This window comes from Notechis scutatus, chromosome 1 (assembly GCF_049901735.1).
Source record: "Notechis scutatus isolate UNSWTSFEM ecotype Mainland chromosome 1, rNotScu1.2, whole genome shotgun sequence".
Lineage (NCBI taxonomy): Eukaryota > Metazoa > Chordata > Lepidosauria > Squamata > Elapidae > Notechis > Notechis scutatus.
In genome coordinates, this window is record NC_142009.1 from 231,172,446 (window position 1) to 231,199,024 (window position 26,579).

General features: G+C 44.4%; 1 protein-coding gene across 4 annotated transcripts in view; it reads left to right on the forward strand.

The window, feature by feature from the left end:
- Positions 1-14,165: 14,165 nt before the first annotated feature.
- The window catches only part of CD5 (CD5 molecule), a 33,593-nt gene continuing 21,179 nt past the window's right edge, over positions 14,166-26,579 (forward strand). For 2 of the 4 annotated variants that reach the window (XM_087950602.1, XM_087950603.1), the window contains exon 1: positions 14,166-14,304. Coding sequence is in view for 2 of the 4 variants with exons in the window: in XM_087950601.1 (XP_087806727.1) it covers positions 23,179-23,251 (73 nt within the window). In the remaining 2 variants the exon portion in view is untranslated. Of the gene's footprint in view, positions 14,305-23,018; positions 23,252-26,579 lie in introns of those variants that run through there. The other 2 variants (XM_087950601.1, XM_087950600.1) reach the window with 2 other exon arrangements.

Sequence of the window (26,579 nt, forward strand, 5' to 3'; positions counted from 1 at the left end):
GGGTCTCATTGAGTCGCTTGCTTCTGCCATCGCGGATCCATCAGTTTTCTGTGTGCCTGTCTCTGGTCCTGGTGGGGGGGGGTGCTGTCTCGTCACCTCAGGCTGTAACTCTTCTTATTACGGCAGACCTTCGCGATGTGTCCCCATTTCTCACAGTGCCGGCAGATAGCATCTAAGAACCGGCACTCGGAATGGGGGTGGTCTCCTCCACACCCGGCGCACTGGAACCCCGACTTATGACCTCTCCTTTCCCATCTGTCTCGTTCTGATTGGAGTCTGTGTATTTCCTCCTCCTCATCGTCGGTCTCGGAGGGGGAATCGACGTCCTCATGGTGTGCGGTCGTGCTGGTGGCTTTTTGGTTCCCCTCTGGTCTCTTCTCCTGGGGCTGGCTTGCTTCTGTCGGTGTTTGCTGTGTGACTGCGTTCATTTGCCGCATGGCGACCGCTGACTTTTTCGCAGTTTTGGCTGCGGTGGCCTCAGCTATGGCTTCTGCAGCCGTGATGTCTGGCCGGGTCAGCAAACGGCTCTGGATGGTGGGGTCTCTTAGCCCAAGGACCACGCGGTCTCTCATGGCTTCGTCCATGTTGGAAAACCCACAGGCACCCCCGATGTTCCTTAGCGCCATCACGAAAACTCCGACGCTTTCCCCTTCTTTCTGGTCCTGTCGGTAAAACTCATGCCTCCAGATGAGATTCGGGACGGCCAGTGCATAATGGGCCCACAGCAACCGATCCAGGTCGGCCCATGCCATCTGTTTAATGTCTCCCGGCTTGGCCAATGCCTTGGCCATTTTGAACACTGCGGGCCCGCAATGTGTCAGGAATACGGCTCTCTTCCTCTGGTCGGTCACGTCCTGCAGGTTGTTGCTTTCAAGGAACATGAGGAACCGATCGATATATGATTCCCAGTCCTCTGTCACTTGGTCAAAAGGTGCGGGTGGCGAGTTGCTGCCGGCCATCTCGTCGGTTGGTCAGTTCTGGTTGCCACATGCTCGACTGGTCTCTTTGTCTCAGGATCCCATCCTCGTCGCCAGTGCAAGATCGTGGGAAAAGAGACTCGAGACCAGTGTGACTTTTCAGCTCTTTATTTTTTGTATAGATCTGTGCTGGACCTCGGAGCCGCGGCAGCCCTTCATATAGGGATTGCTCGCGGGTCGCAGGCAATGACGGCTCTTTGAATCTCCCACGATCGGCCCAGCCAATTGCGGTTGATTCCTATTGAGCCAATCACAATAGTTTACTTGAACCAATCACTGTGCAGCATCTCTGGACCAATCAGAAGAGGGTATTTCGAGTATGCTAATATGGAACAATGGTGATCAAAACTGGATGCACTATTCCAAATCTGGTCTTGCTAAAACTTTATAAAGCAGTCTAATACTTCAGGTGATTTTGATTTTATCCCTTTGTTAATGCAACCTGGGATTGCATTGGCTTTTTTGGCTGCTGCCGCACACGGCTGTCTCATATTTAGGTGATTGTCCACTAAAATTCCAGATCCCTCTCATAGTTATTGCTATTGAGCCAGATTTCACCTAATCTGTACATTTGGGTTTTCTTGATTAGGTGTAAAACCTTACTTACTTATTAAATTTATACACCATACAACTCTGGCAGTATACACATGGAAAACAAGTGTGGATAAATTATTACCTTTATTGTCAGAGTACAACCTGTGTACAATGAGATTGGCTAAAATGAACAGCGAAGTAGGAGCTGGTGATGCAGTTCTTCTCACTACTTCTGAAAGGCCAGCATTAGAAACTAAGCCCTCCACAATGTGGCTTCACACATTGTAACAGCAGTGGGATCCTACCTATTCCACTACCAGTTCGGTGATTGCACATGCGTGCACGCACAGCTAACGTACATGCACAGCTTTCTCCACACCAGCTGAGGCCTGCAATGTCAATCAGCTGAGAGGATAAAGAAAAAAAAAGTGCAGGGATGGGTGGGAGGGCCAATCCTGCACTTTTCTCTTCTTTCTCCGCTCCGTTGATCATTGGAGGCTTTTTTTTACTATCGGTTCGGTTGAACCAGTCTGAAGCGGTAGCATATCACCACTGATGGTGAACCATTTTTGTACCACAAAAAAAAAGTCAGTTGAAGGCTGCAGTGAATTACAAGGACTAAGACAGGAGGCCTTTGACTTTCTGCCTTAGCTGTTACTTATAGAATTCTATAGCAAAATGGCTGCCTCTGCCTACATGCACAGAACTTCCCCAATTAATTATCATGCAGAATGAACTAACTATCATGCAGAATGAAAGGTCTGCTCCCACAGTAATGTTTCCATGAACTTGTCAGTATTTCATCTGAGTTTTATGGTCCAGGTTCTGCCTCTTCTATTTACCCTCCTTGCTCTGGTTTTAATGTCTGTTGAATGTAGGCATTCCTCTTCATCAAGTCCCATCTGTAAAAATGTTGTACTGAGATTTTCCAGTGATTTTATTCATAACCCTTTAATTATGCCCTTTATTCTGTACATGCTCATCACTTAGTCAGTAGGTAATTAAAAAAAACAGGTAATCAAATAAATAACATGTAGTTGGAGAAAATCAGCTACTTAAGATGATTGCTTCAAGTAAATGCTTCTAATTGAACATATCCTGATCTTTTCACTTCTCGCTACAAGGAGAAAAATATCAACACTGTGTTACAAAAACTCATTAAGAAAACTATCATAGGCAGCCAGGGATCTTTGAAAGAGATAGATAGAGTAGAAAATCAGGGACCAGATGTAGTTTTTCAAAACTGTGGATGCAACCTCAAAAAAAAATCCAAAACAGGCCCTAATGTGACAGGAGGAAGGAATTAGGGAGGATATGACTTTGTAAAACATTCCAAAGAAAGACCCTTCATAGCATATGTTACCATGAATAAAATTCATCTAGTCAAATCCTTAAAGCAAAGGCATCTTTTGCAAGGCTTGTATGGCACAGCTGTTTCAGAAGCCACTCCCAATCTTCTCCACATGGGTGGAGTTCTTTCCCATGTTTATACAATCAAATAATTATATTAACTGCCTCAAATTAAATTAGCATTTAATCAAATTTAACTTTTGTCCTGGTTCTGTCAAACACATGGTTCAAAGATCAAGTGCAGCTGTGGAACCAAAAACAATTGTTAATCCCCAGTCAACATGAATCAATTCAGATGGTTCTGAACACAATAATCTCTATTGGGTCTGCAACTATAACCAGTTTCCTTTTCTGGCCTGTAGAAAATGCATGTCTATATTCAAAAGCATACATTTATCAGAGCCCTCTTTACACTTCTGGCCTACTGACTTAGCTCCATCAAAGCCTTGGGAAAATTGTACAGCGTATATGTTATGAACCACTCTCCCCCCCCATACACACACATACATATACACCCTGAAGAATTAACAGGATCAATAAAGCATCCTCTAGCCAGGTCTCTGCAGTTTGGCAATGTGGGAAAAATCGATGAGGTCAAAACTGTCAGTCATTGTGCTGCCTGCCTCTAGGCTGATTACAGCCTACGAGGGGGGGAGGTCTGAAATTAGCCCACTTTCATCTGCCTTCTTCTGGCAACTAAGTGCATAAGCACGAGAAATTTCTATTCTATTTTCTGTTACAGCACATTGTATTGTAGGTGGCATGATGGCTCAGTGATTAAAGACACTGAGCTTGTCAGCTTGCAAAGCTGACAGCCTGGGTTCGAGACCCTAGCACCACACAATGGGGTGAGCTCCTGTTCCTGCCCCATCTCCTGCCCACCTAGCAGTTCAAAGGGATTCAAATGTGAGTAAATTAATAGGACTTCAGTGGAAAGGTACCACCATTTGTGCACCTTTGGCACATAGCCATCCTGCCCACATGACCATGAAAAATGTCTTCGGACAACATTGGCTCCTCAGCCAAAAAACAGAGATGAGCACCACACTCTAGAATTGGACACGACTGGGCAGGGCAACTTTTACAGATACTGTGTCCTTGTTTTGATGGTTCAAGAGTTGCAGTTTAGAATCTGGATACTGCCAATGCAGTCCTGTTCTATCCAAATCCATAGGCAGATAATGATGGAATGTCCTCAGCAGAGGTGGGTATTCAGCAGGTTCTGACCAGTTCTGGAGAACCAGTAGCAGAAATTTTGAGTAGTTCGGACAACCAGCAAATACCACCTCTGACTGCAGGTTTTACAGTATCCTTCCCCTGCCACACCCACCAAGCCACGCCCACAGAACCAGTAGTTAAAAAAAAAAATGAATCCCACCACTGGTCCTCAGCCTTTCCCTTGATTGTCCTGCCCTTCTCGACCTCTCTGTTATCACAGCTGCCTTGTATTTATTCTCTTGAACAAATGGTGATCAAAAGAGAGATAACGAAACAATAGCTTATCTGTGTTTGGCATTTGTGCTCATGAGGAGACATTTGAAGATAGTCTCTGACTTTATTGCAGTTCAAGGTTGTTGTTTTTTTTAAAGACCTGTTCTTGCTACCGTGTTGGATCTGTTTCATTAAAATCATTGAGACTATTTTAAATTTTGAATATAATTACCTTCTTTGGGGAGATGCTGTGTAGATATCAATGTGTATTACTTCCCTTATTTTTAAATGTGGTAAATTCACCCCCTTTCAACCAGCAGCTGGGGAGCTGAGCCTTTCCCCCAAATCTTAATGTCTTATCTTAGAACTTTCTCTGCTGCTGTCCACCCAACCTTGTGTCAATGTTTTTAGCATGAAATTGCTGCCTCCACTAACAACTTCTATCCTGCCTTTACTGCTTTTATTTTAAGTCAATTCCAGGCACCTGACTTCCCTTTAATAGAATGGGGAATATATTTTATCCACCTTGTGACTGTCCTTGGATAGTGTCAGAATAAAGATGATATCATTTTAACATCAGCTCAGCTAATGACAATTTCAGCTTGTCTTGCACAGGGGGTGTGTGGGATTTGTTTGTGTAAAAGTCATTGCTAGGGTAGGTTAGTGCTGCGGCTGGGTGCAGGTAGAGAACTTCAGCAAACATGAGAATATCTAAAAGGGATATTAAAGGATTGTGAACATAATTTTCAGTGCTGTTTCTACGTAAGCTTCATAATGAAGGCTTGTGCATAGTTTCTGCCGATTCAGATTGTGCCCCAGTTGTGCTCCTCTGAAAAATGATTTATGATCAGCTGTTGCCCTGGCGACCCCACTGGATTTCATTAGAAGCATTGCTGCTGGTGCTAAATTTAGAAACAGCCAAAGAAATGAAAGGAAGGTCTTATTCGAGAATGTCAAGGGACCAAATAAATGTAATGTTAAAAAGAAAAACCAACAACCTTACACATACTCTGTGTCAGAAAGGTTTTTTTTTCTAATAATGTGAAAATGCAAGTAAAGCAGAAAAATGCTCCATTTTTACAATGGAACAGAAAGGGTTGCACTGCAGGGGATTGTAAATGAATGTATATCCAAGTGAGATATGCCCATACAGCTTAGAACAACACAGAAGAAAGCATGCCCTACTTACAAGTTTTTATACAACTTGCACAGAGAGGATTTTTTAAAATAAAATAAAATCCTGAGTAAACAATGATTTAGAGAGGCAGTTTGGTGCAATGGTTAATGTGTTAGCCTAGAAATTGGAAGACTTTCAGTTGTAGTTCTGCCTTACGCACCAAGCCAACTGGGTAATCTTGGGCCAACCTCTCTCTCTCAGCTCTAGAAAAGAGGCAATGGCAAACAACTTCTGAAAATCTTTTCCAGAAAACTGCAGAGACTTATTTAGGCATTTGTCAGGGATCAAAACTGTCTTGAAGGTACACGATGTATGTGTGTGTATAAATAAATAAGTAAATAAATACATAAGTTGTTTTGTAGGGAAGATCTAGAAGACTTAGTACATAAATATGTTCCATAATACATTGTGATGATTGTTAGATCTGGAGGAGTGGGCACAATAACGGAGACGAGGCATCGATAGTGACTCAATTCAACTCTTTAATAGTGACTTCAGAATAGAGCAACAACTAGGGCAGCAGCAGCTCTTTTATAGAGCTGGCTGCTGTCCCAACAACCAATGAAATTGAACTAACCGCTCTAAAAGCGTCCAATCAGAGACAGCCCGTTGTCAGCCAATCAGATCAGCCAGAATCGGCCAATCACGATTCGCTTATCCGCGGGCCAATCAGAAGTGCAGGATTACAAGCCTGCTGCTGAAGTAAGCTAGTATAGTTATTGACGAATGAGTTTATTTAGTTTGTAACACCCCTCCCCGTCTGAGGGGTGGGGTGGCGTATTCTCGTAAGTAGGCAGGCCGTTTCACCTGTCTATTCGATTTTCGCTGTTCCACCGGTCTCTGCTCTGGCGCTGGCTCCGGTGGGCTGTTTGCACGAACCGGGTGGCGAAAATGGTTCCACTATTCCGCTCGGGGACTCAGGGCTGTCCTCTCTGTTGTCATCCGGGTTCCCTGGACTTGTTTCTATGGCCGGGCTGCTTTGTGGCGAAACAATCACCCGGCTCGGTCCTCCTCCGGAAGGTGAGTATCCCATGGTTGGTTGTGCAGACTGCTGGGCGTCAGTTAGTGGGTCGTCTGCTATTTCTATTTCGGCCTCCTCGATTTCCCTCCCCCAGTTTGAGATTCAGGGGTTGTGATAGGGTTAGGTGCCAATCGGGAACGAAGTTGGTCTATATGGCGCTTCCATAATTTCCCATCGCTAGTTTGTAGACGGTAAGATCTGGGGCCCGTAATTTGAGTTATAGTAGCGGGGACCCACAATGGATCACCGAGTTTTTGCAAAGACTAAGTCGCCTACCTTGAAAGCCACGACACTTGCTGCTGGAACCGCAAGGTTTTTCTGGCGTGTAGGTTGGGTGCAGGCGATCGAGGTGTGAGCGAAGTTTCCGGCCCATCAGAGTTTGGCCGGGTTCTGTTTGTGATGCTGTGTGGGGTGATGTGTTGGAGGAGAAGCATTCTGGTTACTTTGTCGTCATTGTCTCCATGTTCCATCTTGTGCAAGGTCTTTTTATGAATTGGACCATGCGCTCAGCCCTGCCATTGGCCGCAGGGTGAGCTGGCGAGATTAAGGCATGGCGGATGCCCCGGTCGGCTAGGTACTGTTCAAATGCTAGGGCAGTGAATTGGGGACCGTTATCTGAGACTAAAACATCAGGCAATCCGTGCGTAGCGAATAGTCTATTTAATTTTTTAACGGCTTCTGTGGTGGTGCTCTTCATTTTGTGGACTTGAGCCAGTTGGAATAGGCATCCACAGTTATGAGAAAAGTGTGTCCCTTGGTGGGTCCCGCAAAGTGAATGTGGATGCGGGACCAGGGACCATGGTGCGTCCCATTCAGTTGGAGGTGCCTTCGGTGGGGCAGCGTGGATTTCCTGGCACTTGTTGCATGTGGCCACCCAGGCTTCTATCTGTTTATCGATACCTGGCCACCACGCGTAACTTCTTGCCAATGCCTTCATTCGCACGATGCCTGGATGACCATCGTGCAACAGTTTTAGAACTGTATGTTGTAATTTTTCTGGAATGACGACTCTGTCTCCCCACAAGATGCAGCCCTTCTGGGAAAACAGTTCTGTCTGTCAGTGTTTGAGCGGCGCGAAGGTGTCGTTGGGTTCGCTGTCAGGCCAACCTTGTTCCACCCAGCTGAGGACTCGGCGAATACAGGATCCTTTTTTGTTTCCGCGGCGATGTCTCATGCAGTCAGGGTGGTGCAGGGAGAGTTTCGATTTGGAGTGCAGTTAAAGTTGGAGCTGGATCGTCTATGGCTTCCGGTAGCGGAGAACGACTCAAGGCGTCAGCGTGGGGAATGGCTTTCCCGGGTGGTGTTGCAGTTGATAATCGTATGCGGCTAGAAACTCTGACCAATGGGTCATTCTGGGTGATAATATGTGGGGAGTTGGTTTGTCTCCGCTAAAATGCCCAGCAATGGCTTGTGATCGGTTATTATGGTAAACGGTCTGCCATATACATATTCATGGAAGCTTTTAATAGCGGATACAATAGCAAGAGCCTCTTTATCGAGTTGGCTGTAGTTTCTTTCAGTCTTTGATAAAGTTCGTGAAAAGAAAGCAATAGGTGCTTCATTTCCGTTTGGTAGGACATGACTTAAGATGGCTCCTACCCCAAATGGTGAAGCGTCGCAGAGTGACAGTTAAAGGCAAAGTCTCGTTATACTGCATTAATACAGCATCTGAGGTTAAGAGATCTTTTACTTGCTGGAATGCTCGTTCTTCCTGATGTCCCCAGACCCAGAAAGCCTTCTTGTCAAGTAGTCTATGTAGGGGCTCAGCTACAGTCGCCTTTTGGGGCAAGAAGATGTTATAAAAGTTAATGAGTCCTAGGAAGGCTTGGAGATCTGTTTTATTCCTGGGTCTTGGGGTGTTTTTATTGCAGTTACTTTTTTTTTCAGTGGGATGGATTCCTTTTTAGTCAAGAAGGTACCCCAGGAATTCAACCCTCTCAATACAAAGTTGACACTTGTCTTTTTTTACTTTCAAACCGGCGTTTTTGAATTTCTGAAGAACCGTTCTGAGTCGTTTCTCTAATACGTCTTTAGTGGGGGCAGCTATCAATATGTCATCAAAATAAGGCACGACTCCTTTTATGCCTTGTAGCAGTCTCTCCATCAGGCTTTGGAAAATGCCTGGTGCTACACTCACTCCGAACTGGAGTCTATTACATTTAAACGCACCTCTGTGCGTGACTATAGTCTGGGCCTCAGCAGTTTCTGCATCTACGGGTAGTTGCTGGTATGCCTGGGCGAGGTCCAATTTTGCAAATATTTTCCGCCACCTAGGGAGTGAAGAAGATGTTGGACCACAGGTACCAGGTAAGCACTCTGCTGAAGCGCGTGATATAGGGTGGCCCGGTAATCCCCACAAATTCTTATCGATCCGTCAGGCTTTATGGGAGTTACAATCGGGGTTTCCCAATGGGCGTGATCGATCGGTTCTAACACCCCTGAGCTATTAATTTGTCCAATTGTTCATCAATTTTTGGCTTGAGTGCGAAGGGCACTCGGCGAGCTTAAGGCGGATGGGCGCAACATCGGGGTTGAGGCTAAACAATATGGGGATCCCTTGTACTTGCCTAGCTTCTCGGTGAACACGTCCTGGAACTCCTGGACGAGGGCCGCTTCCAGTCGCTGTTCCCGGTCTGGTGAATGCCAGCTAGTTCAATTCCCAGTGGAGCGAACCACTGTAACCCCAACAAGCTGGGTCGGTCTCGATCGACAATGGTAATAGGCAGAGTTGCGGTGTGGTCCTTGAAGAACACCTGGACGTGGCGGGAACCGGCAACGGGAATCCTGTTTCCCTGGTAGTCCCTTAATATGATTTTTTGGGTGCTGAGATCCTGGCGGCGGATGTCAGGGATCAGCTGTTTGAAGGTTTTCCACGAGACCATTGATAGGGACGATCCCGTCTACTTCCATTACGCATGGACAATTCTCAATGGCGACCTTCACTCGGATCTTTCTTGCATCCAAGGATGATGCGTGACTAATGGTAATGGTTTGATGCGCCTCTTCTCGCCTAGCTGGCGCAGCAGGTGCTCGATTTCTGTAGTGATAGTGGTTCCATTGGTGATTCAGACGGTCCCGATTTACAGGTGGGCTGCCCGTTGTTCTTCGGATTGGGCTTGACGCTCGCTTGCTTCTGCAAACCTTTGGGATGTGGCCCCTCTTTCCACAGGAACAGCAGAGTGCGTCGAGGAATTTGCAGTCCGATCGCAGGTGATTGGCCTCGCAACCGGCGCGCATTGACATGCAGGTTTCTGGCTCTTCTGGTCTCGCTGGTCGCGCTCTGACCTGAGTCGGTTGATCTCTTCTTCCTCACTATCAGACGAGGATTCGAGGTCTTCATGGTGAGCCGTTGTTGAGTGCCTCTCGGAAAAAGGCGTAGTATCACTGGCGAGTTGGCGGAGCGGTGCGTTGGTGTGGCGCATTCGAGCGGCCGACTTCCTGGTTGCTTCTGCTGCAGTAGCGTCGGCGATGACATCTGCGGTCGATGTCCCCTTTAGCCATGATCTTGCTCTGCGCTGTGTGGTCATCTAATCCCAGAACTATTCGGTCTCTCATGGCTTCCTCGAGGTTTGCAAAACCACAGAGGCCTCCCAGGTTCCGGAGGTCCGCGATGAAGTCTCCAACGCTCTCGTTTTCCATTGGTCCCTCTGGTAAAATTCGTGCCTTCGGATAAGCGTTGGTACGCGGGTGCATAATGGGCTCGGAGGATCGGTGCGAGTATCCCAATCCATTGTCTTAACTTCCGCTGGTTTAGCAAGTGCCTTAGCCATTTTAAAAACGGCAGGCCCGCAATGGGTCAGGAAGATCGCTCGTTTCTTGCCAGGCGCAGCGTCTTTCAGATTGTTGGTCTCAGGAACATCTGGAACCTGTCTATATACGAGTCCCAGTCTTCGTTTAGCCGGGTCAAATGGAGCGGGTGGTATGGCGCCGCTGGCCATCTTGCCGTTGTTGGCGCGCTCTTAGTCACATGCTCTGTTCGGTACTCAGCGAGTGCTCAGTCAGCTCTATCGTCTCCGCATCCCACCTTCGTCGCCAGTGTTAGATCTGGAGGAGTGGGCGCAATAACGGAGACGAGGCATCGATAGTGACTCAATTCAACTCTTTAATAGTGACTTCAGAATAGAGCAACAACTAGGGCAGCAGCAGTTCTTTTATAGAGCTGGCTGCTGTCCCAACAACCAATGAAATTGAACTAACCGCTCTAAAAGCGTCCAATCAGAGACGGCCCGTTGTCAGCCAATCAGATCAGCCAGAATCGGCCAATCACGATTCACTTATCTGTGGGCCAATCAGAAGTGCAGGATTACAAGCCTGCTGCTGAAGTAAGCTAGTATAGTTATTGTCAAATGAGTTTGTTTAGTTCGTAACAATGATCTTGATGTATGTGTGGGTTTTATGTATGAGTGTGAGTTGTGAGGCCTATCTGAGGGGATTGGATCTTTGAATATTTGGAGATATTCCCTTGAAATTGCTGTCCTAATTTGGTTTGATGAAACCACCACCAACTTTTCCAGAAAGGAAACATGAATTCAGTTTGCCAGTTGCAAATCCAAATATGTTTTCTCTCTTTGCAATCTGTCTGAGGTGCAATTTGTCATCTGCTCAAGCATGGGAAGCAGAGGTTATTTTGAGCCCTCCCCTCCCCACTCCACCCCCACTGTCATGGCAAGTAAAGAAAGTCTCAAGCAGCCTCTCTAAAGATAATCTTCTAGTTTATAAGTGGATCAGAGCTTCTCACCACACAGAAAATGGGGGTGGGTGCACTCTTGGCTGACAGATGCCCAGAAAACTCTCACTTTAGGTCTTTGTCTGAGGGATTGGTGCCTTATGACCTTGTTGTCTGTGTTGCATGTAACGCATGTAAAGCCTGTAATAAATGGCCCTTTCTGTCATGGGAAATAATGAAATAATCAATAACTCAGACTGGAAGGAAGTTCTGGTCTCTTAAAATAATAATGTCAGCCACTTACAAATACCAAGGAACCCTACAGAACTGCATTATTGTAACTAGACACAAGTGCATATCTTATCTACATACACACACTTGGCAAAACACCTCCATGGGTTTATTCAAACTTCAGTATACGGTTCTTTTCATTTTCCTCTTTCCCTGAAGGCGGTGGGAGCTCAGGATCTCTTTTGTAAACATCAGATTCTTTTGAAGAACGTGAGACACATTCTTTGTTCAGCTGAACTGAAATAAAACCATTGTTCAGAAATGATGCAAGCAAGTCTCAAGCAGCCTCTCTAAAGATAATCTTCTAGCTTATAAGTGGGTCAGAGCTTCTCACCACACAGAAAATGGGGGCGGGTGGGAGAAATTAAGCAATTATTGTGTCACTAAAACCAGGATAGTGGAGTGACGGAAAATAAAAGAACAAAACCCGATTTCAGATTTCTGAAATTCTACAAGTCTGGTTTTTCTTAGAAGGCAGGGAAGCCTTAAATTCAACCACTACTATCTGGATACATGCATAACATTAACCCATCATTTTTAGACAAAGCTGACTGGGTGGACCCCAGCTGGGTGAGTGATTTTGTGCTTCAGACTGGAAAAGATGAAACATTCAAGGGTTTTCATCTCTGCATCCAATTACTGAAATCTTTTATTCCTAGGCATCAAATAAAGTAATAGGCAAAATATAGATGGTGGGAGATATTTTATAGAACTACAGATTAAGTACGCTGGCATTTTAAAGTTAAAATTAATAAAACTAATACCTGCAACCATAATCCATTATTACCAACCTAACTCGCTTTTTAAATAGGAAGGGGGAAAAGACCTTACAAGCAGCGGGAGCTTTGCAAATGCCCTAAATTACCCTAACCCTAACCCTAACCCTGATGAAATTCCTCACCTCTGCTTGCTCCTTAGTGGCCAAATGGGGACTTTGCCTCATCCAGCCAATTGGCAAGACTTCCTGTAACTTATGTTCCTTTATGGGAGACATGGGAAATTTGGAAGGGAATACATCTAAACAAAATTGGGCTATTTTTTTAAATAAAAGTTGGCCAAACGGGTAAGCCTGTTCAAAACATAAAAAAATAACAACATAAATAAATATTTACTGTGAATACCAGTGCATTAGTGCATGGGCATATACTATCAACCAATCTTTTAGGTTTTTAGGTATCACCAGAATTGCAGCAATTTGAAACAATAAAAGTCTTGTGGCCTACTGAAGAGAAAATGTCTGGGTAAGCTGTTGCTATCTCGTTATCACTTTTTAATTAGTCATTTACTCTTGCTTTTAAGCAGAGAGACAATTAAGTCAGGAAACAATACTAGATATTGACAGTGCAAACTATTAGTGGCATTTAGTACAATTAGTGTTTCTAAGCATCTTATCCTTATGAGCCTCCCTTAGAATAAGGGAGGCTCAGCCAATCTCATTGTATACATGTTGCACTCTGATAATAAAGGTTTGAACTTTGAACTATTCTAGCCTAGCCTAGTCATCTGGGGTGGGATGCTACCGGTTCTGCCTGGCTCTATAGAACTGGTAGCTCTGAAGAGTAGCAGACACCAAACCAGTTCTGTGTCTGCTGCTGTTTGGCCCACCCGGGCTCTTACCTGTCCTTTATTTCCTGCTTTTTCAACCTCAGCTGCTTTGCGCAGCACAGATGAGATTGAAAAAGCAGTAAAAAAACTTTGAAACCTTTTCAAACACTGTGTACCCACGCGCAGCACTTATCAGCTGTCCGGGCAGCACAGCTTAAGGTTTATTACACACACGCGCAGTGCGCATCTGGCGTGCGGGTGCGCAAAGCGCGCTTGCGCACGCAAAACATAATCACCAAACCAGTAATAACACTGGTTGAATCCCACCCCTGCCTAGTCTATCCTGTCCTGTCCTGCCTTGCTCTGTCTTGTCCAAGGTATCCTTTTTAAACCAAAACAGCTTGCAACAATCCAGCCACTCTGCCTTATTCAGACCCATCTCCTGCTTGCATCCAAACAACTGATTTGCAGTCTATTTAAATATAGACATTTGGGATAACAGCTGTAAATTGGTTAACTGACATTGACTCTTTTGCTGGTTTTAGCAGCCATTTGTTTTCAAACAGGCATCTTGAGAGCTATTTGTTTATTTATTCTGCAGAAGTGAAAGTCTGGAGATAATCAAAGCCAAGGGTGTTTACATTGAAAACAATATCAGCAAGACCTACAGATTGTGGATAAAACTTGAGGGATGAGCAAGTTTTCTAAACATCCTGAAAACACTAGGAGGACATGGAAACGTTACTTCTCAATTGCACTTTTTCAGGCTGCAGTTCCTAATCTTTCTATCTCAGGAAGTGAATTCCGAGGGAGATGAAGGAGGGAGGGAAAGATGAGTATCATTTGGGAGGAAAAACTCCCAACTTTACATTATCAGTCTCCCGAGGTAATAAAAGAGGTATCTCACATCTGAGGTGGCACTGAATCTGTATGCAAACAAACGTCAATGTGGACTAAGACAGAACCTGGAATGTTTACTGTGATCTTCAAGAATCTCCTTGATCTTTCAGTGAGATTCGCTTTCTTTGTGAGACTCTCTGAAAGGAGATGAGCTTTGATTGCATTAAAGCAGCCTGAACTTGAAAGAGCAGCCTGCAGCAGAGCCCTGATGACCTTTCAGGAGCTTAGTATCTTAGGATCAAGATGAAACAGGTGCGTCTCGGTTTAGAAATGGCCTCTCTATGCCACATTAGTAGCTTTGCCCTGATTACAGTGTTGATTTTCCCACTTGCCTCTGCCGCTGTACTCTGCTGATGAGCGAGACTCCCGGGCAGATAAGACTGAAGTCAGTTCTGCACAGTTGGATTGAAAGGTAAGCTGTCCCGACAGTGTTGTCTGTGAATTTCCTGTCATTTTGAGCAAAAACCTTCCTTGCCTCAAGCAGAGACCACAGATTGAGATAATCAGAAGTAAATATAGAAGGAACCAAACATACACACACACACACACACACACACACACACACACAAAACGCATAGGCAGGCACAGGAAGTGTGAGGCTATTTATTGAAACAAAGGCAGTTATTTTTGTCTGGAGGCATGGGCCATCTTGATGGCAACACTTGCGTCAATGCTGTTCCGTTGCCTGCTTCCTCAGCAGATATCATGGGCCAGGACCCTAATTCTAACCCTGACTTAATATAATTGAGGGTGAGCTTTAATGACTTTAGAGCATTAGCACTCTCAGGAAGAATGTGCACCATTAACCTGGCTGCTGCTCGTTATTGTCTATCATTGGTCCATTACACGGGAGTATTTCCATTAAGTGTATAGCAAAGAGGAGTACTGACAATGTGGGTTTCAGCCAGAAAAACAAATCTTCATGGTTTTTCACTTTGGGAGGGGAAAAATGGAATATGGAATTGTCCAAAAAATGATTGGTTTTATAAATTAGCCTGGGTCAGGCTAAGGAATTAAGTATAAATATGAGAAATAAAATAAATAAAAGAATAACCTCTACTGCACTGCCCAACTAGATGTATCCTGTGCTTATAATCACAGAAAGAGAGAGTTAACAATAGCAATGTTACTGAAGCTAAGCTATCCTTAACTAATCAGTTAAGCCATGATAAAGTGCATTCTTCCAGTTCTTGGCCCAGCGTATTTTGTGCTGCCCCAGAGTCTGAGCTGTAATCTTTATTAGTAAGCAGGCTCAAGGCTCACTCATAAGTGGTCCTGTCCTTAGAGTTTTACCCTCTCACAATGTATGTACATTGATTCATCTGGCTTTGGTTTTTCTACTATTTATTGTGAGTAGCTGGTAGGACAAACATAACTAATTGCTGTCTTTTAAGTGTGACAAGGAAGCCATGGGCAAAAATACACAGAGACCTTGGACAGAAACTTCAGCCATCTTTCAAGATCCCTAGCTGATTGTTTGCCAGTGAAGAAATACTTTATTCATTTGAGCTACTTTGAACATTGGTCTTTCTGAAGACTGAAAAAGTGTGTTCAAAAATATGTTGGTGATGTAGAAAGGACTTCTGAGATAAAGCAGGATGAAAGTTGTTCCCTTAGCAACAACTTTATCCCAACTTCCACCCCATCAATATTTCAGTTGGGTTGGTTTTAATGGGCTTTCAGAAAGCAGATAGATTTAAGGTTACCAAATGCCCAGCAGAAGGACATGTCCTCCTTTTTGTCCTCATATCAACCATCTAGAAGGCATTGCCTCAGTGGTGGTATTCAGCCGGTTTGCACTGCTTCGGGCGAACCGGTAGCAAAGATTTGGCATGGGTCGCTGAACTGGTAGTAACTTCTGGCTGGCCATGTCCCCAACCCAGTCAGCCAGTCGCTGCTCGCTTGTTTGCCTGATGCTCGCCCGCCCAGTCACTCCTTAAGGTATTGGGGCTTTCAAGAAGAGATTGGTCTGCCATCTGTCAGAAATGGTGTAGGGTCTCCCATTTGGGCAGGGGGTTGGACTAGATGACCTATAAGGTCCCTTCCAACTCTGATTATCTGTATCTGTATTTCTTTTTTTTAACCTCCTAACAATCAGCTGTTCCTATGAACAGCTGTGCTGGGATTCCCCTTGCTTCTTACTGCTTCGCCCAGGAGGCTTCCCTGAGGCCAAGGAAGGCAAAAAATGGAGGAAGGGGATGCAGACCTAGAGCCCAGGGAAGCTTCCTGGGAGCGAAAATGCACCCCTCAGAGGCTCCCCTGAGGCCAGGAAGGTCCCAAAACGGGCCGTGGAGGGGTGCTGCAGGTCCCAACTATGCTCTGTTTTTTTTTTTCCTTCCTGAGCCCCAGGGGAGCCTTCTGGGAGCGAAAATGCACCCCCAGAGGCTCCCCTGAGGCCAGGAAGGCCCAAAAAATGGGGTGGGATGGGGGTGGTGCTGCCCAAAAAAGCCATGGCCACCCAATCACATGGCCCTGCCCACATAGCCACATCCACCTAGCCACGCCCACAGAACCGGTAGTAAAAAAATTTGAATCCCACCATTGCATTGCCTGCTTTTTGAATGTCTTGTTTGTTTTCATTTTGAATTGTTTTCACAACAGTAGTCGTTGAAACTTTCTGGTTATTGTCATCTTGTAAATTGTGTGCTTTTTTTCCCCTCTCGTCCATCAAAAGACCTCATAGCCTAGATTTATGTCATTTATTTCCTGATTCCAGCAATCAGTTTCAACCTTGAAATCTACAACTATTGTTCTCCATAGATCATATGACTCATCATATGGTTTGATGGTGAAACTTGAAAAGCGTGTCATTGATGCCATAATCTTTCTAAGTTATATTCTTGAAACTAAAGATCTGTTGGAAAAACATTGAGATGGAATAACCGGTCTTTCTGAGCCTGGAAAAATAATTTCATATACAGGTAGCCTAAGCAGATTTTTGCAGGCTTTTTGCTGTAATTTTTATTGTAGATACGAAGAAAGTTAAACAGGGCATTTTCCTTCCCTTCAGACCACAGATTTTGTTGTGTCTGGAAGGATGGGTCCAAGAACGGAGACAGGCTCAGAAAGTAACTACAGCTCTTTATTAGTGACTTCAGATCCAAGCGAAATGCCCTAGCCGCAGCAGCCCCTTTTATAGAGCTGGCGGCGGCTATACGGCCAATGACAGAGGTTTAAGCTTTCCGCACTTGGTTAGCCCAATCACGGCAGCCCGTTTACCAGCCAATCGGATCAGTCCGGAGTGACCAATCACGACCCGCTGTTAGCGGACCAATCCGCTTTGCAGGCTTTCAAGCCTGCTAGTCCGGAACACCCCTCCCCTCTAGGTTCTGTCTAAGGGGTGGGGTTATATAGTCTCACAGGTAGGCGGGTCTTCGCACCTGTCTACCAGACTTGCGTTGTTCGAATTGTCTTTGCTCAGTCTCTGGTTCCGACGGGCTGCTTGCCGGAAATCCCTGGAACGGTGAGCTGGTTCCATAGTTGTGACTCCCTTCAGGTGACCTCGGGATGAGTGGCACGCCTCCTTCGTTGCTAGCGCTTGGGCTCACAGGGTTCGCTGGACCTGTTCGGTTGCTGCTACTAGGTGAGACGATCACTTGCCAAGGCTCTTCATCAGCTGGTGAGTATTGTAGGCTTTGATGTGGTGATTGTGGGGTTCTTTCTTCTATACCAGATGTTGGTTCAATTTCAGAACCCCTGATTTCCCTTCCCCCTCTGGTTTCGTGGTTAGGGCCACTGATGGGGGATGTGGTTAGCCTGGATCGGAGCTGGTCAATGTGGAGTTTCCACACTCTCCCATCTGTGGTCTCTAGCCGGTACGAGCGGGGGCCTGTAACTTGAGTTATTTGGGCAGGGATCCACAGAGGGTCGCCTGTAAAGTTCTTTGCAAATACAGGGTCTCCTACCTTAAAGGCACGGTGTTTACTGCTGGAGCCCAAAGGTTTCTCCGGGGTGTATGCAGGATGTAGGCGGTCTAGCGGAGATCTAAGTTTTCTGACCATCAGAAGTTCAGCTGGGCTTTTGTTGGTTGTAGTGTTTGGTGTAATATGCTGGAGAAGGAGCATCCTGGTGACTTTATCGTGGATGTTGCCATGTTCCATTTTTTGTAGTGTTCTTTTTGTGAACTGAACCATTCGTTCAGCTCTACCATTTGCCGCCGGGTGAGCTGGTGATGTCAGTGCGTGTCATATGCCATGGTCTGCTAAGTATTGTTCAAAGGCTAAGGCGGTAAATTGAGGGCCATTGTCGGATACCAGGACATCTGGTAACCCGTGCATTGCAAAAAGTCTGTTCAATTTTTTGATGACCGCATCTGTGGTGGTGGTCTTCATTTTATTAACCTCGAGCCAGTTAGAGTATGCGTCTACTGTTATCAGGAAGGTATGCCCTTTTGTAGGTCCCGCAAAATCGATATGGATGCGCGACCAGGGGCCTCTGGGCGTTTCCCATTCGGCTGGTGAGGCTTTTGGTGGGGCTGAGTGTGTCTCTTGGCATTTGCTACAAGTGGTGACCCAGGTTTCAATTTGTTTGTCCATACCTGGCCACCAGGCATAGCTCCTTGCCAGCGCTTTCATGCGCACGATGCCCGGGTGTCCATCGTGCAGTAATTGTAGAACTTTTTTTGTAGTTTTGCTGGTATGACCACTCGGTCTCCCCACAATATGCACCCTTTTTGTGAGAATAGTTCTGTTTGTCTATTCTTAAAGGGTTTAAAGGTTTCGTTGGGTTAGATTTGTGGCCATCCCCTCTCCACCCAGCCAAGAACTCGTGCCAAACATGAGTCTTTTTTGGTGTCCAATGCGATGTCTTGCGCTGTTAGTGGAGGCGAGTGAAGAGTCTCAATCTGTAGTGTTGATAGTGTGGGAGCCAGGTCATCTTGGAGTTCTGGCAATGGAGAGCAGCTCAAAGCGTCTGTGTGGGGAATGGTTTTCCTTGAGCGGTGCTTTAATTGGTAGTCATAGGCGGCTAAGAACTCCGACCATTGAGTCATTCTGGGGGATAAAATATGTGGAGTAGGTTTATCGCCTGCCAGGATGCCAAGTAATGGTTTATGATCTGTGATGATGGAGAATGATCTTCCATACACATACTCGTGGAACCTTTTGATTGCAGATATGATAGCGAGGGCTTCCTTGTCTAGATGACTATAGTTTCTTTCTGTTTTTGACAGTGTTCTTGAAAACAATGCAATAGGTGCCTCTGTACCATTTGGCAAGACGTGGCTCAAGATGGCTCCTACTCCAAAAGGTGAGGCGTCGCAAGTCACAGTTAGTGGGAGTGTTTCATTGTATTGGATGAGCACTGCATCCGAAGTTAAAAGGTCCTTTACTCATTGAAAGGCATGTTCTTCCCGTCGTCCCCAAATCCAGGAAGCCTTTTTATCGAGGAGTCTATGAAGGGGTTCAGCAACAGTCGCCTTCTGGGGTAGGAAAATGTTATAAAAGTTAATGAGACCCAGGAAGGCTTGAAGGTCTGTTTTGTTTTGTGGTCTCGGGGCATTTTTGATTGCAGCCAATTTCTTTTCAGTAGGGTGAGTTCCTTGTTTGTCAAGGAGGTAACCAAGAAATTCAACGCTTTCAGTGCATAACTGGCACTTTTCTTTCTTGACCTTGAGGCCAGCATCTTGGAATTTTTGTAGGACTGTTCTCAGTCATTTCTCTAGCTGACTCCTTGTTGGGGCGGCTATTAACACGTCATCGAAGTAGGGCACAACCCCTTTAATGCCCTGCAACAACCTTTCCATCAGACTTTGGAAAATGCCTGGTGCTACGCTTACTCCAAACTGGAGTCTGTTACACTTGAACGCGCCTCTGTGCGTGACTATGGTTTGGGCTTCGGCGGTTTCAGCATCAACCGGCAGCTGTTGATAAGCTTGGGCCAGGTCAAGCTTTGCGAATATTCTGCCACCCCCAAGTGACTGAAGGAGATGCTGGACCACGGGTACCAGATAGGCGCTCTGCTGTAACGCATGGTTGAGGGTGGCCTTGTAGTCCCCACAGATTCTCAAGGATCCATCAGGTTTTATGGGAGTCCCAGTGGGCATGATCAATGGGTTCTAACACGCCTTGTGCAATTAGTTTGTCCAGTTGCTCATCAATTTTTGGTTTGAGAGCAAAAAGGACACGGCGTGGTTTTAAACGAATGGGCGCGATGTCAGGGCAGAGATTAAAAGAGATAGGGGACCCCTTGTACTTGCCTAGATTTTCGCTGAAGACTTCTTGGAAGTCCCAGACGAGGGCTGCTTCCCAATCTTCATCTACAGTCTGATTGATGCCTGCCATTTCGATTCCTAATGGCGCAAACCATTGTAGACCCAGTAGGCTGGGTCGGTCTCTGTCAATGATGGTGAGAGGTAGTATTGCAGTGTGGTTCTTGAAGGATACCTGGAAATGAGTGGAACCAGCGACCGGAATCTGGTTGCCCTGGTAGTCTTTTAATATAAGTCTCTGAGTGCTGAGGTCCTGGCGGCGGATGTTGGGGATCAGCTCCTTCAGGGTTTTCCAGGATATCATGGATAGGGAAGACCCGGAGTCCACTTCCATGATGAACGGTCGATTTTCAATGTTGACTTCTACACGGATTTTTCTGGTGTCTAAAGATGAGGCGTGGCCGATGGTGATGGTCTGATGTGCTTCTTCCTGTCTGGATGCGCCGGTAAACTTCCGGGTTCTGTTGTACTGGTTCCACTGGTTGTTTGTGCGGTCATGATTAGTGGTGGGGTTGCCATCTGTCTGTCGAAGACTGTTTTCTTTCCGTATGGGACTGGTTCCTCTTTTATTCCGGCATACTTTAGCAATATGCCCTCTTTTATCACAGAACCGACAGATGGCGTCTAGGAATCTGCATTCGGATCATGGGTGGTTCCCACCACATCCGGTGCATTGGAAGTTCGATTTACGACTCCGCTGGTCTCGCTGTTCGCGCTCTGACCGGAGTCTATGGACTTCTTCTTCTTCACTATCTGATGAGGACTCGATGTCTTCATGGTGGGTGGCTGATGTGTATTTCTCTGATGACGTTGCTGTATCGTTGGTAGGTTGGCGGTTGGTCCCATTGGCCTGGCGCATCCGTGCTGCTGATTTGCGGGTGGCTTCTGCTGCGGTGGCGTCAGTTATTGAGTCTGCGAGAGAGATGTCTCCTTTGGCCATGATTTTGCTTTGGACCATGGGGTCTCTTAGCCCCAGGACAACTTGATCCCTCATGGCTTCTTCGAGATTAGCGAAGCCGCACAACCCGCCTAAATTCCTTAGGTCAGCTACAAAATCCCCGATGCTCTCACCTTTGCGTTGGTCCCTTTGATAAAATTCATGTCTGCGGATGAGAGTCAGTACTGCCGGTGCGTAGTGGTTGCAAAGGATGGGAGCAAGGGTATCCCAGTCCATCGATTTAACTTCAGCCGGTTTTGCCAGCGCTTTGGCCATTTTAAAAATGGCAGGTCCGCAATGCGTCAGGAAAACTGCTCATTTTTTGCTGGGTGTGGCGTCCTTCAGATTGTTGGACTCTAGGAACATCTGAAACCTGTCCATGTATGAGTCCCAGTCTTCGCTGGCTGGATCGAACGGGGCGGGTGGTATAGCGCCGCTGGCCATTCTGCCGATGTCTGCGCGCTGTCAGCCATGTGGTCTTGTTGATCGTGGTGGTGCTCAGTCAGCTCTGCTGTCTCCGCATCCCATCCTCGTCGCCAGTGTTGTGTCTGGAAGGATGGGTCCAAGAACGGAGACAGGCTCAGAAAGTAACTACAGCTCTTTATTAGTGACTTCAGATCCGAGCGAAATGCCCTAGCCACAGCAGCCCCTTCTATAGAGCTGGCGGTGGCTATACGGCCAATGACAGAGGTTTAAGCTTGCCGCGCTTGGTTAGCCCAATCGCGGCAGCCCGTTTACCAGCCAATCGGATCAGTCCAGAGTGACCAATCACGACCCGCTGTTAGCGGACCAATCCGCTTTGCAGGCTTTCAAGCCTGCTAGTCCGGAACAGATTTGGCCTCCTTATCTGTATCCTCCTTTGTCTGTTGAGATAGTTGGAAACTTTAGGTCAGTGATTCTTAAAGTATGGTCCAAGGAGCCCTGAGGAGCTCTCATGACCATTTCAGGAGACTACAAAAATCAAAATTATTTGCCAGATATTGATATTTACAAAAAAATGTGTGGAAGTTTACAAAAAAAAACAACAACACCCTGTAACCCTGAGGCCATGATATAATGCAACATCTGTATCTCTCTGCTCTGAGAGCTTAACGGAAAGGGGACTAAATATACCATTCTTATAGAGTTCCTATTGGTTCGTTCTCTTGGTTCTCTTTACAGGAGCAAAACAATGGTAATCTGTGGAGCCACCCCATTATTATCTGCAGACCAGGACTTCATTATGAAGGGTTGGACAGAGCATAAAACTAGTGAAGAACTGTCAGAACAAGATCAACACAAAATGGTGGACAGAATCTGATGTATTGACAGACGTTACGGGTTTTTTTAATGCTTTTGAATCCCGCACACTGATGCCCCTAGCGTACAGAGATTGTTTGCAATAGGCTTTGCTCTGGGTCCCACGCGAGCACTTATTATCCTTAACTCAATGAGCTCTGTCCTGCTCCTAGAAATATATACACTGTATGAGCTGAAATCTGACTTTTGTAGTTCCCATGGCAACCAGAAATATTGAGCAGCCTATCTGTGGTTAACTGTTCATTAGTCACAAGTGAAACGGTTGCAACACAAACCCACAAATTTGGGTAGTGAATGCTGTTCTTGAGAGACTGATGATGTGCCTGATTGCCTTTCTGGTTACCTTCATTTTTAAATTTTGGTCTTCCTCATCAGTTTCCTCAAAGAGATCTAGCCTCTTGGCCCCTTCCAAATTAGGCAATGCTGAACATGATCCCATCTATTCAACTTTTGGTTTTCTTTATGCTAGCTGCAATTCATCCCTCCCTCTCTCTCTCCCTCTCTCTCTCTACCATTCTGTTTCAGAGATATTCATGTTGGGGTACTTTTGTGCCTGCTAAGTAAACAAGAATAAGGGTGGATGTTTTTGTGGTCTGATAGTGTGAATCCCTTTGTGAAGGAAGCTGGGGCCCAATTCTAAACCATTAAGTCTTTAAAAAGGCACCTAGTGAAGTACGCTCCAAGCCATTGTTGAGAAGTGACGCAAAAAAACCACATCAGGAGGGAGAGGGAGAGGGAGAGGAAAAGCACTCAGTCTAGCTCCCTACCCCCTCCCTTCAACCATAGCAGGTAGCAGAAAAGCCACGGCAAGGACAGAAAAAGGGGTGCTTGTATTGCATCGGATGTGGTGGAACAGACTAATGAGATTCACGCATCTTCTAGGCTTTCTCCCACTAATGTTGGTGGAGATGTGGGGTGAGTAATTTTACAAGACTATGCTATCTGCACAAGTTCAAATCTCAGCAGGGGAGTATAAATCATGCAGAGGCTTCTATAAGGTCCTAGTTGATAAACTTAAGCTCCAGCCCTTTCGGGACAAAGACAAGACAGACAGTCCTATTGGGATTAATGTTGTTGAACTAGGGGTAACTAAGGACTTCAATACTTGTGAGAAAGATTAAGAAAAAAACTGAGTTCTTGCAGTTTTCTTCTATTTGGAAAGTTTTCAGACCTGACCCATTTCTGGGAGGGTTGCATGTAGTGTTCCCATATCTTCTTGCTTCATCTGGCAAGAAATTTGGGTTGGCTGTGTGAAACCCAGGAATGCCAATATCAGTTCTGTGCAAAACCCTTTGTCTCATATGCTCTGCTCCGTCATCAATTCCTTCCCCTACTGTGGTGGGGTTAGGGGCAGCTGAATTTGGCGTTTTCACTGCAGGGTTCCTATCTTTGATGTTCTTCTTTGTGACAAAATACCTATTAAATCCCCTAGGGCTTTATTTAAAATATTCCATTTTAAGAAGATTATGATTAATTTCTTTTCATGCATATGAAGTGTTTTAAATTGCTAGAAAGTTGCTGCTGCTATCTATATTTTTCACAAATTTTGTAGGCTAACTTGCTAATGACTTCCGTTATTTTGCTACTAGTTTTAAACTATGTTTTGAATTGCTAATATTTTAATACAATGCTGATAACTTTCGATAGCTGGCTACAACAATAAATTTTGGGGTAGAGGCTCATATATTCATAGAGGGCCTTCTTCAGGGCACTGTGAATGAATGTAATGCCTCTGAGATTGCTGTGATTTTGTGGGTTCAGTAATAGGCTAGTAAATATCAGAGTCTCAGCTTGAGCACATATAGGTAGTCCTTAACTTGCAACTATTTATTTAGTCATCATTGAAGTTACAACAGCACTGAAAAAGCTTACTTATTACAAGCTCTCACAGAACCATCACAATATCCCCACGGCCACGTGATCTAAATGTGGATGTTTGGTAACCAGCATTTTTTTTTTTTACTATGGTTGCAACTACAGCCAAGCAAAGTCAATGGGAGAAGCTGGATTTACTTTACTGTGTCAAGCACTAGCTATATTGCATTTCTAAAAACTTTGAAAGTTTATGAAGATTTGAACAATATGCTGAGATCACTCCGCTTTCTAGGGGAAAGAAATCTAGGTTCCAATATTAAACACACAAGCCAACCTAGTCAACCTAGCCAAAGAAGGGAGATTGATGTGAAAATGCAAGTTAATACAGGATGTAATCTATGTGAGCGCTGCAGACCTACCCACCGTATAACTGCAGCCATTAAACTGAGCTGTAATTAAATATGTATATAGTCTGGGAAGAGATTTGTTGCGAATTCTTGCTACTTATTTGTACCAAGTGTTGATTCATTTTGAACAATATAAACCTGTCTTCCTGGTAATATATCCACCCTACCCAGTCATTAATCAAAAACTCCTTTATCTGTTCACACCCTCATTATATTTTAATTAATCAGAGATCATGAATTGTGTCTACTGAAACTTGGCAGGACTAGCAGAAAATGTATATTTCAGCACAAGGCTGCACCAGTCACTCAAGCTACCCACAGAATATAATTATTGTACATTAAAAAAAAAAGTACCTGCTTACTGAAGATGGAACCGTGATGTTAGTTACAAGTGGAAAATCAGAATAAGGAAATCAAGTCAGTTCTTGAATTAATTGCAGTGGGAGGGGGAAAGGCAAGGTAGGACGGTTTTTTTTTCAGTTCTAATCTAAGCAAATTGACTCCACTACATGTCCTGCAAAAAGTGAATTTATATACTTCCCATGGTTTATATTTAACGCCTTTCCTTTCCTTTCCTATCCTATCCTTCCCCCTTTCTCCTTCCCTTTCCCCCTTTCCTTTCATGTTAATGCAAGCACAGTTCCATAACAGTTTTGTATATGGAATACAACTATACCTTGAAAATATTATCTGATAAACTGACCTTATCCAAAGCCAAGACATGAATTGAATGAGAAAACTACTGTTTCTCATAGTAATGTGTTTTTAAGGAAAAACAATTTTATTTTCTAATTCCTATTGAGGACCAAATCAAGATGGTAGCTATGTTAGTGATAAGTGATTGTAACATACATACATACATACATACATACATACGTACGTACGTACGTACATACATACAAACATTTATCTATCAAATTTATAGGACTGCCCATTTCACACGGTGACTCTAAGCAACATGTAACAATTAAATAAAACAATAAATATATTAAAAGAATCATTAAAAGCAGTTATTACTGTCAGATATTACAGATGGATACCAAAAATTCATGTTTAAATTCAGAGTTTTGTTTTCAGTTCACATCACTGTCTAGTTCATCCTACTTCGGCAGAGAGATAAGAATGTTCCCATAATGTACTGCTCTTCTGGTAATTCTCTACAAAAAAACCAATGTGTTTGGGGATACCATATGTTGATTTTTGCATCTTTGCTTTGTCATGAGGCAAGATATTTCTTTTCTCTTTACCAAATATAAACTTCTTGTGATTGTATTTAAAATGAATGATTACACTAAAAATGTTAAGCATTTTTGGGTGCAGAACATTACGCTTCCATTATTATTTAAAATAATAAAATTTAAAGTAATTACTTTTTGAGCTCCCTATCCTTGAATATGTTTTCAAAAAAACCCTCTGTTATATAAAAAAAAAATCATTTCCACTGCAGCTGCTGGTTGTTGTTTTGTATATGCAAAAAGTTTGCCCCACTTCACTAAGGAGCTGACAGGTTCTAAAATATATATGACATATTTATTTTCTTGGAGATTTTTTATGTTTATAACTAAAATGTGTATATTTATCACACCATATATTATTCATCAGGAACACAGTTGTATATAAATAGAAACTCAGATAGTGTGATTCTATCTTTTTAAAATTTGCATTGGCTGAGGATGATCTTTATTGCAAAAACAGAAAAGCAGAACTTTTTTTAACAATATATACTATTATAATTGGGAATGCATACCTTATTTGTATTAGGTATGCATTCCCAATTATTCCCACCCATATGATGTCTCTGAATACTTTTTAAAAATACCATAGAAATTATAGCACACAAAGAAATTTCTGAAAATGGAAAGTGATTTGTTTCTTTGCTGTGCTTAATTTTGATGCTTGTGCAACATCACTATCTGTATTTCTTTTTAAAATATCTCATCTATTTTTTACCTAATACTTGAGGCAATCAAAACCTGATAAATCTATAACTTAGACAAGTAAATGGATACTCAAATGCATTT